General features: G+C 35.8%; 1 protein-coding gene across 1 annotated transcript in view; it reads left to right on the top strand.

Moving 5' to 3' along the window:
• Nucleotides 1–10,789: 10,789 nt before the first annotated feature.
• LOC126299519 (band 4.1-like protein 5) overlaps nt 10,790–18,062 on the top strand; it is a 145,623-nt gene continuing 138,350 nt past the window's right edge. Inside the window, exon 1 of the mRNA XM_049991486.1 lies at nt 10,790–11,798. Within this exon, the coding sequence (XP_049847443.1) occupies nt 11,649–11,798 (150 nt within the window). The 5' untranslated portion in view covers nt 10,790–11,648. The remainder of the gene's footprint in view (nt 11,799–18,062) is intronic.

Below are 18,062 nucleotides of genomic sequence, written 5' to 3'. Positions count from 1 at the left end.
TTTTCAAACTTTCTCACATTTAATGGGGAGCTCCATGTTAGCAGGTTTTGACTGCATTTGCATTCAGCCTTATTATATCTTGCCACAGTAAGAGTACACAATTCTGCTTTGAATTATGCTGCCTGTTACCATGGAGTGGCATGCATCTTGCAATGTCTTGCAGAGTATGGATGCAGTAGATGTAAATGAGTAGGTCCTGTGCTTTGTGTACTTCCTTGCAAATGGTAAAAATGCGACAGGAGTTACAAAATTTTTTTCACACGTCATCAACAGGTACCACAAACAGTATAACCTAGCAGAAGTCAATGATAATTTCGATGGTTTCCATTTCATGCGAGAGTACGAAATACGGAAGGTAACAAAAATAACGTAGAATACGAGCTGTTTTACACTGATGAAATTATCAAGTTGACATCAAAAGACTTTGTAGGTTTGTTTGGTGGCTCTAACGATGTATATAAAAATTAAACCTCTAAAGTCTGCTCAGAATTGAAAAAGCATCTGGCTCTTTTGTCTCATACAAACATTCTCTTTGTCAACATTCCACATCGCTATGATCTGCCACGCTCGTCTTGTATGAACAAAGAGATTAGTGCTGCTAATGAGAGTTTTTCCAGTATATGCAGTCAATTCGAAAATGTTTGTGTTGTTGATATTAATGGCATTGGTCGGAGATTCCACACTTCTCATGGCCTTCACTTGAATGGCCTAGGGAAGAAAATTGTTGCACAAAAAGTATTGGATGAAATAAAAAGACACCAGCAAACACCTGCTGCACCATCAACGACAGTAACAGTAACATCACAAAAATCAATAACAGCAGGTTCATCACAAGTAGCAACAACAACAGAAGCAACAGCAACAACAAAATCATCACCATTAGCAGCAGTAAAATTACCACAAATGGTCAAACTACAATCAGTAACTGCAACTAAACCTTTGGTGGAAACAACAGCAAAACCAACAGATACAACAACAGATCCACCATCAACAGAAATAGTGCCAATAACAGAATCAAAGGCAGCAACAGCACGAAGAACCCTGTCAGCACCACCACCACAATCACTACCACTACCACCACCACCACCTCCGGCCATAGAAACAGCAGCAGCAACAACAGCAGCAGCAACTGAACCAACAACAGTAGCAGCAGCAACAAAACCATCAACAACAGTTTCAGCAACACAACACTGCCTAAGGAGGAGTCAAAGACAAGGTACATCTACATCATTAAATAAGGATTTTTTATGGCTTCACACAAAGAAAAGGAAAAGATTGTGAAAAGTCAGCAAGAAAATTTACAAATACGTCACAACTACTATGGAAAAAGCAGCACACTACCAGGTAATGGCAAAAGAAAAAATACTTGCAAAACAGTCAGGATAATGTGTCAGAATATTCAGTGTCTCAGAAACAAAGTACTAGATCTAGAAGTAGCTTTAAATAATCTTGCTGGTGTCTCTTGTATTTGTTTATCTGAACACTGGTGCAAGGCTAGTGAATTAAGTCTCATAAATATAAGCAAGTATAATTTAGCATCACATTATTGCCGAAGTGTTTTTAAAAATGATGGGGTATGCATTTACTCTAGAGTAGGACTGCAGTTCAAAGTGAAAACAGAATTGGACCATCTAAATATAGAAAAACATTTTGAATCATGTGTCATAGAGCTAAAAACTAAAGAGAAGAGTGAAAAACTAGTTGTCATTACAATATATAGATCTCCACTGGGTGACAAAAACATATTCTTCAAAAAACTAGAAGCAGCATTAAACACTTTTTATAGTAATGAAGTGCAATTATTTTTATGTGGAGATTTTAATATTAACCTGTTAATTGAAACTGATGAAAAAAGACAGCTTTTGAGTATACTCAGCAGCTTCCACATGAAACCACTATTTACAGATGCCACCAGAATAACAGAACTGTCGTCTACTCTTTTACACAATATTTTTACAAATATGGAGAATGGTATCACTGAGCCACTAAAAGTAAACTTAGGTCTTTTGGATCACAATACACTATTAACATACAAAAGGCACTTCTATACAGAAAAAGTGAATACTTTCATCCAGTTGTTAGCTAATGAAACCTGGGAAGATGTCTTTGCACAAACAACAACCGAGGAATCTTTCAATGCTTTTTCTAGTACATTCATGTCCCTATTTGAGATGTGTTTCCCAAAAAAGCTCACAAAGGTCAATGTCATGCCTAGGAACACAAGCCAGTGGATAACACCTGCTATTAGAGTATCTAGTCAAATACTAAAACATATCAGTCAACTCAAAAAAGATAACAAAGATGAACACTTCACAGATTATGTTAAGGCATACAAGAAAATTTACAGGGAAGTGATCAAAAAAGCCAAGACAATGCACAATGACAGTGTAATTGCTGGGTTAGCAAACAAATCGAAAGCTATATGGAACATAGTAAAAAAAGAAATAAGCCCAAGCAAAAATGTTAGAAATCCAGATGACTTTGTTTTAAAAGATGATCATGGTGTGCTAGACAGAAATCTTACTTTAGCAAATTACATTAATGACTACTTCATAAATAGTCCAATCAATCTGAGTAAAAATTGTTCTAAGATTAGTAGAACATCAATCCCAGAAGAACAAAGTGTTAATTCATTATTGCTACCTCCCATGAACAAATTTGAAGTTAATCGAATAATAAAAATGATGAAGAATAAAATGTCCTCATGGATTGACGAGATACCTTGCTCAGTCATGATGAGATGTGCTAGTGTCATATCAGACCCACTCTCACACATCATAAACATACCATTTTCAGAAGGTGTCTTTCCACAACGATTAAAAATTGCAAAAGTAAAATTCACATGAAGTGGGAAACTATAGACCAATAGCTTTATTATCGGTATTTTCAAAAGTAATAGAGACAGTCATGAAAAACAGAATTACAAATTACATCGAGAAATTCAATATATTGTCTGTAAACCAACACGGCTCTCGCAAAGGAATGAGTACAGAGTCAGCCACCACCCAATTCACTGAAAATATTGTAACGGGGCTAGATAAGAACAACAGTACAATAGGAATAAATTTGGACCTCTCAAAGGCATTTGATACTGTCCAACATGATATCCTGCTAGACAAATTAGAATATGTCGGTATACAAGGAGTAGCTAAAAAGTGGTTTCAGTCATATCTCCATAATACGAAACAGGTAGTAGAAATTGCAACAACAAACAGTAAAAACCATTTTATTGTTTACAGATCGGATATTCTGACTGTGCCAATTGGGGTACCGCAGGGGAGTGTTCTAGGACCTCTCCTATTTCTTCTTTACATTAATGATATCAAGATTCCGGTAAATGGTACTCATATAACCCTGTTTGCGGATGACACAAACATTGTAGTAACTGACATAAACCGGGTATTGCCAACATCTGCAACCAGAGTTATAGAATATTTGCAAAATTGGTTTGAAGTGAACAAATTAACCATAAATATCTCTGAAACTAATTATACCCATTACAGGAAAGCAAAGTCACACTCTGATCTAGATTTCAGAATACAAAATAAAGAAATTGTGAGAGTTGCTACCACAAAATTCTTAGGTATATATATAGACGAAAATTTAGACTGGAAGGGCAGATCGTGAAACACGACACGGGGGTGGTGTGGGTGTTCGCTCTGATCTGACACTTACTGTACTATGCACATCGGATGCAAAGGGCGAAGGAGAAGCAGAGTTCTTGTTTTTCGAAATAAATATATCAAATCAGAAGCTGCTAATTGGGGTAATCTATAAACCTCCAAACGTCGGTGCCATGTCCTCCTTTCATTCTGTCCTGTCCTCACTCGTGACACAGTATGAAAACATCATCATTATGGGCGACACAAACATCGACTTACAGTTAAAATCTCCCTCTGCCGAAAAACTAAGGCGACTGTTCCACTCCAATCATATGAGTTTAACACCGCTGGACCCAACTCATCACACGCCGCACAGCCACACACTCATAGATATAATAGCAACAAAGCGACCAGATAAAATAATCCACGCCAATCAGACATCAGCTCTGGGACTCTCTGCTCATGACGTGATATTCTTAAATTAATCAATGCATACTACCAAAGAAAAATCTCACCTGGTAACCTACAGAAACTTAAAAAATGTTAACCATGACGCTCTTCAAAAGTATTGCTCAGACATCCCTTGGCATGATATAAGCAATGAACCGCCTTTAGACGGAAAAATTCGGCAATTATGTCGCAAAATTATTGCACTATATGATAAACATGCTCCTCAACGCACTGTCAAGGTAAAGAGAGCTCCCGCTCCGTGGCTCACCACTGCATTACGCCAGTTAATGAATAAACGTGATGCTGCACGTAGGGCCTTCAAGCATAACCCAACTCCCGAGGCGTACGAAGCTTATAGGAAACTCCAAAACAGAACCAAGCAAAGCGTGAGGAATGCCAAAATCAGACATGCCAACACTGTCGTATGTGGCATATCAAAACCTGCTGCACTGTGGAAAAAGCTGCGCAGTTTCGGTATAGGGAAGCGAAGACCTGACGCTGTTTATCAAGCGTCTGCAGAAGAATTAAACAATTTCTTTTCAACAGCTGTAAACTGCCACGCAGCGAGAAATTACCAGCCCCAAGATATCTATCTCTCGAGAGACAAGTTTTTCCTAAAACATGTCACTACCGGCACAGTACACAAGGCAATTATGAGAATCTCTTCTGAGGCAGTAGGAAATGACGGAGTGAGCATTGGCATGATTAAGAACGTCGTAGACACTATTATTCCAGTTATCACAGACATCTTCAACCTGTCTCTTGTCAATAGTACATATCCTACTGATCAGCATACTACTTGCAATATCTAAAGCCTTGAATACATCGTCCATGAACAGCTGACGGATTACCTCAAAACTCATAACATCCATGACGAATATCAGTCAGGCTTTTGAAAGCACCATAGTACAGCAACTGCATTAATCAAAGTAACTGATGACATTGAACATGCTATGGACAGACGTGAAGCTACTATCCTAACACTGCTTGACTTTAGCAAGGCTTTTGACACAGTTGACTTCGATATATTATCAATTAAAATGAAACAGCTGAATTTCTCAAACAGCGCAATACACTGATTTGACAGCTACCTCAAAAATAGAAGTCAACAAGTCATTTGTGGGGCGGAAAAGTCATCATGGAAAAACGTGCGCTCTGGAGTTCCCCAAGGATCCGTCCTTGGTCCACTACTCTTCTCACTGTACATTAATGAATTTCTTCAGTGATTCACTCCTGCAACTACCATCTATATGCTGACGACATCCAACTATACATAAGTACAAGCCCCAAAAACATTGCTGACGCAGTAGCGAGTATGAACGCAGATCTTTGCTCTGTTTCTCGATGGGCACAGAACCTAGGTCTGAAACTAAACCCCAAGAAATCCCAGGTCATACTTATATCTCATCCAAAGTTAATCAGCCGGTACTTTCGCGAAACAGTCCCTCAAATACTCCTCAATGGTACCCAACTACCATACCAAAAAACAGTAAAAGACCTTGGAATAATCTTGGATGAATACCTAAACTGGGAAGAACAAACAGTCACAGCTTGCTGGAAATCGCTCTCCTCCCTACATGCAATTCAAAAATTTAGAAAAATATTTCCAACCCATGTTAAACAAAAATTAGTCCAAACACTAGTCTTGCCTAATCTTTACTACTGTGATGTAGTTCAACACGGCACAAATAGTGAAAATTCTAGATGCCTCGAGCTAGTGATGAATGCTTGCGTTAGATACATGTGCAATATTCGGTTTTACGATCATATCAGTCCTTCATATTCTCAGCTAGGTTGGATACGCCCACATAAGGCACGCGATCTCCACACGATGTGCTTACTTCATCGATTTCTTAGCCACTGGTGCCCCCAATACTTATCTTCTCACATTAAACACCTATCATCATTCCACAATCGCAATACCAGTTCGGATACGTCTAGCATCTTGGCTGTACCTTTACATAACACAAAATCTTTCTCCGTGTCATTCTCCATCTCAGCTATACGACTATGGAACGTGCACCCCTGTGATCTGCGTCTTATCCAGAACTACTCAAAATTCAAGAGGGAACTCAAAACTTACATATTAGGGACGGTATAGCCACCATTGTTGTGCCCCTCTCATCTCTTTCTTTCTCCTCTCCATCACAGCTTCGAATTTTACCATTCTATTTCTCTTCCTCTAACCCACCTACCTCTTACATATCTCTTTCAACCCGTTCTATCGTCTTATGTCTCTGCTCGATGAGAATAACTCACAAGCTGCAAGAACATAACAAGAAAATTCCCAACTAACAATGGGACTGACATTCACAAAAGAAAAGTATGTTTACTTTCATATACATAGTCATTACTATTATTATCATTATTATTCTTGATTGTTATAATTATTTTATTATTGTTATAAGTATCATTGTACTACTGTTATAATCTGTATTTTTTTCTTTAACATCAATACTGCATAATACGTTATATGTCCTTAATGTTCTGTAGAAACTGTAACTCGTTCAATCTGAGTATGCCTGATTAGGTGTAAGAGAGGGTCTGAAGGCCCTAATCTTGCCAGGTAAAATAAATGCATAAATAAAATAAATAAATAATCCCCATATCCTGTATCTCTCACATAAGTTAAGCTCTGCTTGCTTTGCTTTACGTGTTATTAGCTTTGTATGTAGTAGGGAATGTAGCAGAACTGTTTACTTTGCTTATATACATTCTGCTATTACCTATGGCCTCACCTTCTGGGGTCATGGTAAGGAAAATCTCAAAATCATCTTCACTCTACAAAAACGAGCTGTTAGAAGAATTTCCAACAGTTCAAGGCTAACTCCTTCAAAGCAGTCATTTGAACAGCTGAATATTGTACCCCTACCATACCTCTATATACAGAAAAGCATAATTAATGTAAAAAGAAATATTAACAATTTCCAATCCAACTCGGATCTATATACTTACCACACAAGCAAGTGCAATGACATTCATATAAAAAGAGTTAACAAAGCTTTGCACAGAAACACACAAACATACAAGGAAGCAGATTGTATAACAAACTACCGGTAAAGATAAAAGAAATAAAAAAATTGTCTTCATTTAAAGAAGCAGTATTCAAATTTTTAATGACCAACTGCTATTATAGTGTAAAAGAATACCTGGAATAGCTTCATACTAAACAATTATATTTATGTACTCTGTGCCAATAGTAATTTTTACCTGACTGTTGCTATGATCTAAATAAATAATATGTATAAAAGTGCTATAATTGTATGTGTTATATCTAAATGTCAACTGTGTATTCCATGTAAAAAGTCTTTCTCATACATCAATGTAAATAATCAAAGTTGTACATGCTATTTCAATGTGGTCTGATGTTATGTAGTCTACTATGCACATCTGTATTTTGTATAGTATTGTTCACCCTATATGTGTGTATATATATATATATATACTATGTATTTTTTGACGAAATCCATGCAATGTATGAATGAATGAATGAATGAATGAAATTTTATTGTCGTTTAGCTATTACAGCAATTGACAAAGTCAAGTTACATATATACAATATATACAGCATATATACATGGGTTAAAGATCAATATGTGACACAGGTTTTACATAAAATACAATATACAAAATGAACTAATATGAAAACATTGCATCATAACTGATTCAGTTAAAGAAATTATGCTGCACTCTCCAAATCGGTACCACTATGATATTTTACAGTCGTAAAATTCCTAAAGTGAGTAGTATGGATTTGCAGCTAACCAACTGAACAATTTGTCTTTAAATAAATCAAATGGAGCTTCTACCCATTCTAGTGGCAAATTATTAAACATCTTCATACCCACCACTTCGTAGCTGTTCAATGACTTGGATAATCTGTAGTAAGGTATGTCAAGATTGCTACTATTTCTGGTTCCATGAGAGTGTATATCTCTTCTACGCTGGTATTCTGATAAGTTGTTCTTTATATGCAGTAGGGCAGTGTAAATATACATGTTTATAACAATTAATATTTTTAAGTTGATAAACAGTGGTTTGCAGTGGGCCAGTTTATCACTGTTTGTGATAATTCGAATTACTTTCTACTGAAGTACCAAAATGTCCTGAAGGTGTGAGCTATTGCCCCATATTAAAAGCCCATAAAATATAATACTTTGAAAAACAGCAAAGTAGGCTGATCTTACATAGGCCGCAGATACATGGTTTTTTAAATTCTTTAACAAATACACCAGTCTAGACAGCCTTGCACTAATGTATTTAATATGTGGCTCCCAAATCAATTTACTATCTATAACAATACCTAAGAACTTAACACTATTCTTGAAGTCGTCTACTGGCGGATCTCTCAAACTAAATACAATCTTTTGAGTTTTACTCTCATTAAGCAGGAACCCATTAGCTCGGAACCAGACATAGCTGTGATATTCTGTCGTTTGCCACAGTTTGAAGCATATCAATGTCTGAGCTGATATTGAAAAAAGTGGTATCATCTGCATAAAGAATGGAATGAGTATTTATGTAGGATGGTAGATCGTTTGTCATTAGGATAAACAGCAGAGATCCTAATACTGAGCCTTGTGGCACACCGCACTTAACTTCAGCTAGCTGCGATCTCTGTTTACTAATACAAACAATTTGTCTACGGTTGCTGAGGAAAGATTCAAAAATGTTGTCAACTTCACTGTTTGTGATTCCGTAATAAACAAGTTTGTTGAGGAGTGAAATATGCTCCACAGAATCGAAGGCTTTGCTAAGATCACAAAAGGTAGCCTGAGCAAAATTTTTTCCTTCATACGCATTAAGCACTTTTTTAATCAGGTAGTCAATGGCATGGACTGTGGATTTGCCCTTCCTAAAGCCAAATTGTACCGCAGTAATAATGTTATTACATGTCAGATAATCACACAACTGGGAGTTGATGATGGATTCCGAAACTTTAGGTGTCAAGGATATTGGGCGATAGCTAGATGGGCAATTTTTGTTTCCTTTCTTGTAAATGGGCACTACCCTAGATAATTTTAATACTTCTGGGAATAGTCCTTCAATTAGACATCTATTTATACATTTAGTAAGAGGATATACTATGTAGCCAATTATCTTTTTTAACGTACTACAAGAAATACCATATATATCTTCACTGTCAGAGGGTCTAAAATTATTTACAAGAGTTAAAACAACATCTGGTGTGACCTCTGTTAAAAGAAATTTATCGTTAAGGGTGTAGTCTACATTATGGTATTTAATGAGATGAGCAACAGTCTCTTGTGGCCTCACAATGCTTTCCCTAATTTGGTTAACAGATTTTATACAGTAGTTATTAAATTCATCTGTTGAAATTACTACCTCAACTTGCTGCTTGCTTTTGGCCACTGAATTTATTATAGTCCATGCTTTTCTGCATTTATTTTTTGATGACTCAATGCTGACTAGGTTATGCTGTTTTTTGGCTTCATTTAAAGCATACTTATATTTCTTTTGTGCTCTTGAGTACCTTTGTTTAGCCATATCAGTTTTTTCTGAAGTCTGTAAAAATCTCTATACAACAACAACCTTCTTTTCATATTGGCTAGTTGAGTGGTATACCATGGATTCTTATCCCTATGTCTATTACTGTTACTTTTAGGGTTAACTTTACATTTGTACTGAGGGTCTCGAATATATTTAAGAAATAATGAAAAAAATCTATCAAACAATGTATTGGCAGAGCCCTGAGCATTATTGTTAGAAAGATGTGACCAGTCATAATTACTGAGTGAGACCATGAAATTAGACAATTTTTCTTGCGTTATTGGTCTTGTGATGACTGTTTTAGACTCTTTAAACTCCTTATACTCCATGTTAGGCCTACCTGTACCTATTTTTACGCAAACTGAGTCATGGTCCGAGAAATCGAAGACAGTTAGATCTGTAGACAGTAACTCCATATTGACATTTGTAAGTATGTTGTCGAGACAAGCAGACTGTCTTGTGGGTTTGTAGTTCGTAAAAATGAAGTTGAATTGTCATAACAGGTTTTTAAATTCATTTACAGTGTGCACATCTTTGTTTACATCAAATGCGGCATTGATGTCACCACCAGTCACAATACTATATTTCTTCCACTGAGGACTAAGAAAGAAATTTAATAAAGTCTCAAGTTTTTCTAAAAATATTAATGGACTTCCATCTGGTGATCTATAAAGAGATACAATAGCAATTTTTAAATGATCCAGATATACGCCTGTGGCTTCAAAATGTATCTCACTGGACAAAAATCCTAGATCTAGTTCATTACTACAATTTATTAATCAATTCTTAATGTAAACTGAGACACCCCCATGAATATGCTGCTCTCTGCTAAAACTGTTTGCTAAGTGGAAATCATCTAGTACATGAAAAGATATTTCATTTCCTTTACACCAGTACTCACTTAAGCATAATACATAAAATAAGTTCTCATTTGCAAATTCGTTTAAAATTATGTGTTTTCCACTTATACTTTCAATATTGAGATAACCTATCTTGAAAGACAAAGTTGGTGAGTGATTTTTGTTCATCATTACTGCTAAATTTCTCTCTAGTGTTACTGGCATTTATTATATTATTCTTATCTTTAATCTGGTCATCAAGTGTGAATCTGGGCAAAGCTGTTAGTCCCAGCCTTTCTTTGTACCTCTAAAAAAGAGTTTTCCTTAAATCTAAGTGGTACATTGTCTCTGGATGAATAGACTACTACTAGTGCATTTATATCGAACAGTTCACATACTGATTCGTAAGCGATAGCAAATAAATATGAGTCCACTGAATACCATGTGACGAAACCAGTTTCTATTTGATATGAAACAAAAACAAATTTGGAACCATTTAGCCCACGCAATATTACGCAAGAGAGCAAAAATGAAGTTAGAAGAGTGCAATACGCACAACAAGGCCGTAATGAGGAACATAGTTTCCACTTGATAACAGCCACACAGTCGAAATTTCAATATTGGGCTTCACAGATAAATACACTTTACCACCAGACGTACCCATAAAATATAAATGAAACATATTATTATCTAGTACTCGTATTTCAAAAAGCAATGATACTGATTTCCGCGCCATATTTCTCGTATTCAAATTTCACTGCCACCCCCACTTTGAGCGCTACTATCGTTCTCGTTTCGTGTCGTTTAACAAGGGCTTTGCTTTATGATATTTTGATGTTTTGTGCTGTTTGTTGTTGATTGTGCCAGTACTTTGACTTTCACAGTATTTACTATAATCTCTAAAACCCCTTTTATTTCCAGTTTGTGCTACTTGAAAACGTTTAACTCAATCAGTTAGAAAATTAATAACGAATTATCTGTTCAGAGTTCTTATTAGCAGAAGAGAATGCTAAATAATATTACGTTTACCTGTGGTTATTTCATCATAAACAATGACAGGCTGTTCCGCTCGACGCTGTTGGCAATATCTGAAACAATGCAAAATGTTTAAGTTTTCACTCTTTCGGTATTCGTAAACTTTGCCAGCGTTGTTTACATATCTTTGGTGTAATGTGTACACAGTGGGTTGTGTTTTGTATGTTAGTGAAAGGATTTATTTGATTTAATGCCTCGGATATAATTAACAATGTTAAGGTTCCTTAGTCGCAGAAAGGGGCGTAATGCTCAAAAGTCCAGTCATATGAAATTAGGTTCTCAAAGATCTGTGGTGAATAAACATTCCATCCAGTGTAGGGTCATTCTTTTGGATGGCACTGACCTCTCAATTAATTTGCCTGTAAGTATGATAAGGAGATCATTTGAATGTAAAATCTATTGTATTAAATTAATTTTGCTTCATTGCAGAGTCGATATATCAAATATACATATCTTATGATAAAGAACGTACGTGTCAGTTAAGTTCATAATCGTTATGTTGCGAACTGTTGTTGAAACAAAATTTTGCGTGTTATGTCAGTGTTCTGTTCACTGAACATAAAAATAATATCGTGGCTTGTGTAAGTAGCATAGAAGCAACTATCGTACCGTTTCAAAAGTTGAAATTATAAACAAACGTACTGATAATTGTACTTGATAGCAGTGATATACTAAGGATACGTTTCGGAACTTAATGTGTAACCAGTGTTGGCATTTGTATAGTATAGAGTAATTGGCAGGCTATAATTCCATGTCACTCATTGGAATTAGTTACTAGTTCTCAAGCTTATCTTCACAGTAACAGTCAAGTACTTATAGTTATCTTTTGCACAAAACTGCCAGATGTTCAGTTATGTACACACAGTGTGTAGTAGTATGGACCAACTGTCAAACTGCACTTAGTTTTGTACCAGGTGCCATTGTTATAGAAATCTTTATAGTGTTGATTTTCAATTTATAAAGTAAGGTTATTATATTACTCAGTTTTCAAACTACAAATAATAAAGTGCTTTGTTTCATGTTCACTCTCTAAATCAGATGGCAAAATGAAACTGTGACGTGCGTTATCATTTGCAGTATGGTAGACTAAGTGATTCAGGAAGCCTGCCACTGTAATCAACACAATCCATTGTGTCAGTCACAATGTATTTCACCACTATATTCCACTGTCTCACTTCTGGTTTATTACCAGCTTTTCACACTTGTTGCATACAGCTTCTGTAAACTGTAATAGTTTTATCCTCTAAGGAACAGCTAAATGGTGATTGTTCGCCCTCGTTTTATTGCAGAATTCATGTCGTGTTTGACATATTGTAAATCTGTGTCAGTTAGGTATTAGTACATTTCGTGAGCCATATTCCATGTGCTAATAATAAGAAATTGTAGAGTTAATAGTGTCAGCCAAGTATCAGTATTATGCTGAAGCAACATTTCTACATGTTTCATATCCACCATCATCACTTCTGAAGTTTCCTGTTTTTACTTTTCAATTTTGAAGATGAGTAGGGAACATACTGAAATGACACTTTAAATACATTAATCATATTCCATCAGCACCATGGAGATTATTCTTCTGCGTGTTGAAAGAAGTGAAAGATATAAATTTAAGTGCATCACAATGAAATGACTTACCTTTTACACAGACTGTTGCGTAATGGTGCTGATTCTAAGTAGAAACTGATCTGAAACCTTGAATTTAAGACTTTCTGTGATCATACTCTTAAGTAGGAGTTGCAAACAGAATGTTCCTTAATTCCATAGTAAATTCTACCTAGTATCAATGTGACATTTGATGTGTTCTGGCAGATTGTTAAATATAAGGGACAGTCGGATGAAAGTGAGACAGGGAAAAAAAAGTAAGTAAACTGTTTATTATTTCAAAAGTCATCGCCGTGACTGTTGATACATTTGTCCCACTCTGAGACAATATGGTCAGCGCCTTCATGGATAAATGTTTGTGGTTGCCTACAGAACTGTGTTTGTACCCACACATGCAACTCTTCAAACAAAGCAAGTAGACAACCATGAATGCCTTTCTTGAAGGCTCCAAAATTGTCTTATATTTTGGGAGATATTATGACTGTATGGAGAATGTGTAAGGGCTTCGTAGTGAGACATCTACAGCCTAGCCCGGGAAAGTAATGATGACCTTTTCCTTTGACTGCAAGGGTCAGCTGCTTCACCGTACAAGAGAATGATGCCAATCATCAACCCACTTTTCATCGATTTTCTGGACTATCAAGTCCAAATGCCCAGGAATGTTGATGAATGGTATCATTCTGTTACAGGTTAGTGCCCATTCACATGTTGCCAAGGTTGTGTCAACTGCACAACAGAAGTTTTGCTGGGGAGCCGTTACACACCCTCCATACAGTCCCAATCTCTCCCCACACGGTATACATATTTTTAGAGGCTTGAAAGACATTCATGGTGTCAATTTGCTTGGAATGAAGAGGTGCATGCCTGGATACAGTCATGGTTCTGTTGGCAACCACAAACATTTTTCCATGAAATCACTGGCCATCTTGTCCCACAGTGAGATAACTGTATTAACACTTATGGTGATTATGTTTGAAATAAGCAGTTTCACTTACTTTCTTTCTGTCTGACTCAGTTTATTAACTCATTGGAAAGTTTGTAGAAATTGCTTGGACCAAGTGTTGCATTGACCATGTTTGAGAAAAGAGAAATATTGGCAAAAAAAAAAAAAAAACCCATAAATGAGCATATGTAGGATAAGGTGGGGTAAATCCGACCTAGTAATTTCTTGTGGCTATAAAATGCTTATCTGAGGTTGGATCTTGACGTTATAAACGTTAAATTATAGGTAATATAAAGGAGCAAAATATTTTTGTTAAACCATCAATAGTTTTTGAGATATCCATATTTTAAGAAACTTGCCATTTGCAATGGGTAAATCCGACTCCTATTTGTTTGGCTGATTTTGTAAAGAAATAGTTCTAAATGAATGGTTTTTTTTGGGAAGTAAATATAAGCAATTATGTTTTTTACATAAACGAACAAAATGCATTAAAAATAATAGTGTTTAGAGTACTAAATTTACTGAGAGTTAAATTAATGTAAATTTTAATTGGAAAAAGATGGTTTCATTGCACGCCGGTGCAACAGCAACGTAGGTCTAGGAATATTACAATCATGAGCGACAGCTCATAAAGACATTCCCATTTGCATTGCAACAACTGCTCGGCAATTATCGTTTTGATTGTTTGTTGTCATATTTCATTTGTACTTTTGTACTGTTTTCCAAAAAGTAACAAAAAGTCACTTTGTTTACATAAATAAACGATTCCATACACATAAATGATAAAAAAATATGCGGTCAGATTTACCCACCATACCATGTTTCATTTAACACACATAGAAACAATTTACATGACATTTCCAACAAAAACAATACATACACTGAATAGGTCACTTAATGCACTACGAAAATCACTTACCTATTGTTTTGCGATCATTTTATTTAATAAGGTAAATTAGTTGAAGCAATTTGCACAAAAATTAAATTGAAACAATCGAAAACACACTTGTTGCCTTTTGGGTGTCTAAATGTCAAATGTGGCAAAGCTGTCAAGGTGACAGTCCATTATTTTGAAAGCTCTGTAAGGTAACACTAATGCAAAATCGCTCCACTTTGCCGTTTCTCACAAATAGAGGGCAGTTGGGTTTACCCACCCAGTCAGATTTACCCCACCTTACCCTGTGTATTGTAGTAGTAGTAGTAGTCAAAATATCAAGTGATGTTTTTACCAGTCCACAGGGTGTTCTAGTAGGCAATTACTAAGCTGAACATCTGATATTTAAATTACTACTGAGAAAGTTTCCAAAAAAAATTGAAATGTTGTATGTTCCCTGTATTTTGTTACTGTAATGTGAGACATGTTACATGAATTATGCAAATAAAATTTTCTCAGTGTATCTAAGACTGTATGCAGAATATATACATGCGTGACTAATATTTATATGCGGGTGTCCCTCCTAAAAGTCTTCAGATGTGTTTCCTCTGGTATTTTGGCAGATGTTTGTAATTTCCTTTTGAAATGTGTTGCTAGAGTCAGCCCAAATAAATACTGCTCAACACATCTTTCATTTGATGCCCATCATCAATGGAAAGCATCAGTTTGTTTCCCATTACAAACAAAATTAGATATGTATTAACAGAAATATTAAAACATGATGAGTAACCAGTACCCTAACAGCAGCTGAGCAACAATGCTGCATGGCAGTAACATGCATGCATGCGATTGATTGATTCACTGGGGTTATGAGGCTAAATGGTGAGTTCATCAGTCCCTGCAGCATGCAAGTTGATGCTGGAGTACTGGTTAGTCATAAAGTTTTACTGTTCCTGTTAATAAAGATCAATGAAATGAATAACATGCTAGGCTAATTTGGGACCACTCTATCAAATGAGCAGGTAAAAATCTGCTTTAAAAATCACTTGTTTGTAACGAGAAAGAAAACGATACTTTCCATTGATGCTGGGTGTCAAATGAAAGATGTTCCAATAAACAAAATTTGATTGGACTGACTCCAGCCACACATTGTAAAAATGAAATTTCAAATATCTGCCAAAACACCACAGGAAATGAGCCTGACAGCTCTTAGGTGGGGCACCGGTATACAGTACCTGAATACATGTTTTCTGATATTACCTATACTCTTCCCTTAACAAATTCCTCTGTTAATCAGTTGTCAGGTTATGATGTTTTTATTTCGAGTAGTTGTATGAAGATGGAAGTGCAGAGAATGGAAATCTGCCTATAAATCACATGCTTGTCGATAACCAGCAAAATGGGCCTTCAGTTCTTGTTCTTACTGGTAATCAAATAAATGGGCTGTCCTATCTCTTAATTCTTGAATCTACTACTTCAAATTTTCTTTCTTTCCTGTAATGTAGAAATTGAATTGTTTTATTAAATTCATTGGTTTTGGAGAAGAACTGTAAAACAAAGGCATTGGGTGACACAATGTGAATTGGCAACAGATGTTAAGGAAATCATGTTGAGGTAATTGAAATGAGTGTATTGTGAAGTGATAAATCTCAGCTGATAGTATGTTTCTTTTAATTTTCTCATTGAAGGAAAGAACATTGTGCAGAAAGAAAGAACCAGATGCATAAAATGTTATTTCGTGTTTAACTCGAAATAAAGAATATTTTTCTTCAGTTGTTCTTTATTTTTGCACTCAACTGTTCTACAAATCGGTGTATCATAGTGTCATAGGTGCTAGAATTCTAGGTGAACTAGACCCTTATTCATCCATCCATCCATGCAGGGACCATCTCACAGTGATATAGGATTTTTTCATCGTCATGAAAATAAATATCTTCAATATACATAGAATGCACACAGAATGTGTTACTGTGTTTATGAGGATAGGGCAGTGGTCAAATGTGGCTTTGATGAAGGATCCAGCCCAGCATTTGCTTGAAGTGGTTTAGGAAAACTTAAATCAGGATGGCTGAACACAGCAAACTCTGTCCTCCCGAATATGAAGCCATTGTTTTAACAACTACACTGCCTCATTTGGTTTTCCCCTTCAGTGCATCCTCCTGATCATACACAATTTGCACTAAATATCTTATAATGAAAACTAGTTTTGCATTGCACATGCCATGGACCTCTGCTGGTGACAACAGGATCACAAACATGTATGACACCATGTACTCCCTTTGTTTGATCTGGGAAAACTGAGTCAACATCATCACTGTCGAGTGAGATGCTGAGGTCAGAAGAATGGCATGACATTGCTATAATGCACTATAGGCATTGGCACTTTTTCTGGTAAAAGCATTGCATTGTGATATATATTTTAATGTGACAGGCTATTGTAGTTGTCCCTTTTCATTACTAACCCCCATTCTTGAAGTCTATAATGCTTGTGCCGCATACATTAATTATGATGTAGGTTTTAGCTGTCTTTTTAAATAGGTTTATTTTAGCAATCTATTTTATCTGCTTTGAGGAATTTATTATACAAATTTATTCCCAGTGGAAAGTGCTGTTATGGGACTTTTTTTTCTCTCCTTTCCTTGGTAAATGTGAATCAAAACTGGCACTTGTACAGTTATTTATAGAAAACTATTTTTAAAATACGTACTAATGTTTTCCCTGATATACACAACAGATTTCTAGAAGTGCTCAATTGACGCAATAAGGATACCCAGTTTTTTTAAATAGTTATTTACTGTGAGCCTGACTACTATTTTCAGTTATTATTCTTATTGCACCTTTCTGCAGTTAGAAAAGGGTGTCCATGTTTCGCTCCTTTGATTCCTTGAAAAGAAACCCATAGATAAGAATTGAATATATGTCTTCCGATATTAATAAAACTAACATTAATAGTAAATTGTCATAAAATTTGAGCACATTTTATATGCACTATTCCATGTAAAGTATTGCTGTGGTGATATTTAAACTATGAAGGACATCACATGCAATTTTCAGCTCACTGTTTCAAAATTATTAATGCGTGTATATCTGAAGTGAAGCAACATAATGTAACAAGTAATTGTAGGCATGGGAAAGTAAACATAGTCCTGTGGCCATACAATTAAGCAAGGAGCTTCACAAGCTTGTTTTGACATCAGATACTGACACAC

This window comes from Schistocerca gregaria, chromosome X (assembly GCF_023897955.1).
Source record: "Schistocerca gregaria isolate iqSchGreg1 chromosome X, iqSchGreg1.2, whole genome shotgun sequence".
Classification (NCBI taxonomy): Eukaryota; Metazoa; Arthropoda; class Insecta; order Orthoptera; family Acrididae; genus Schistocerca; species Schistocerca gregaria.
This window is presented reverse-complemented; position numbering and strand designations above follow the sequence as displayed.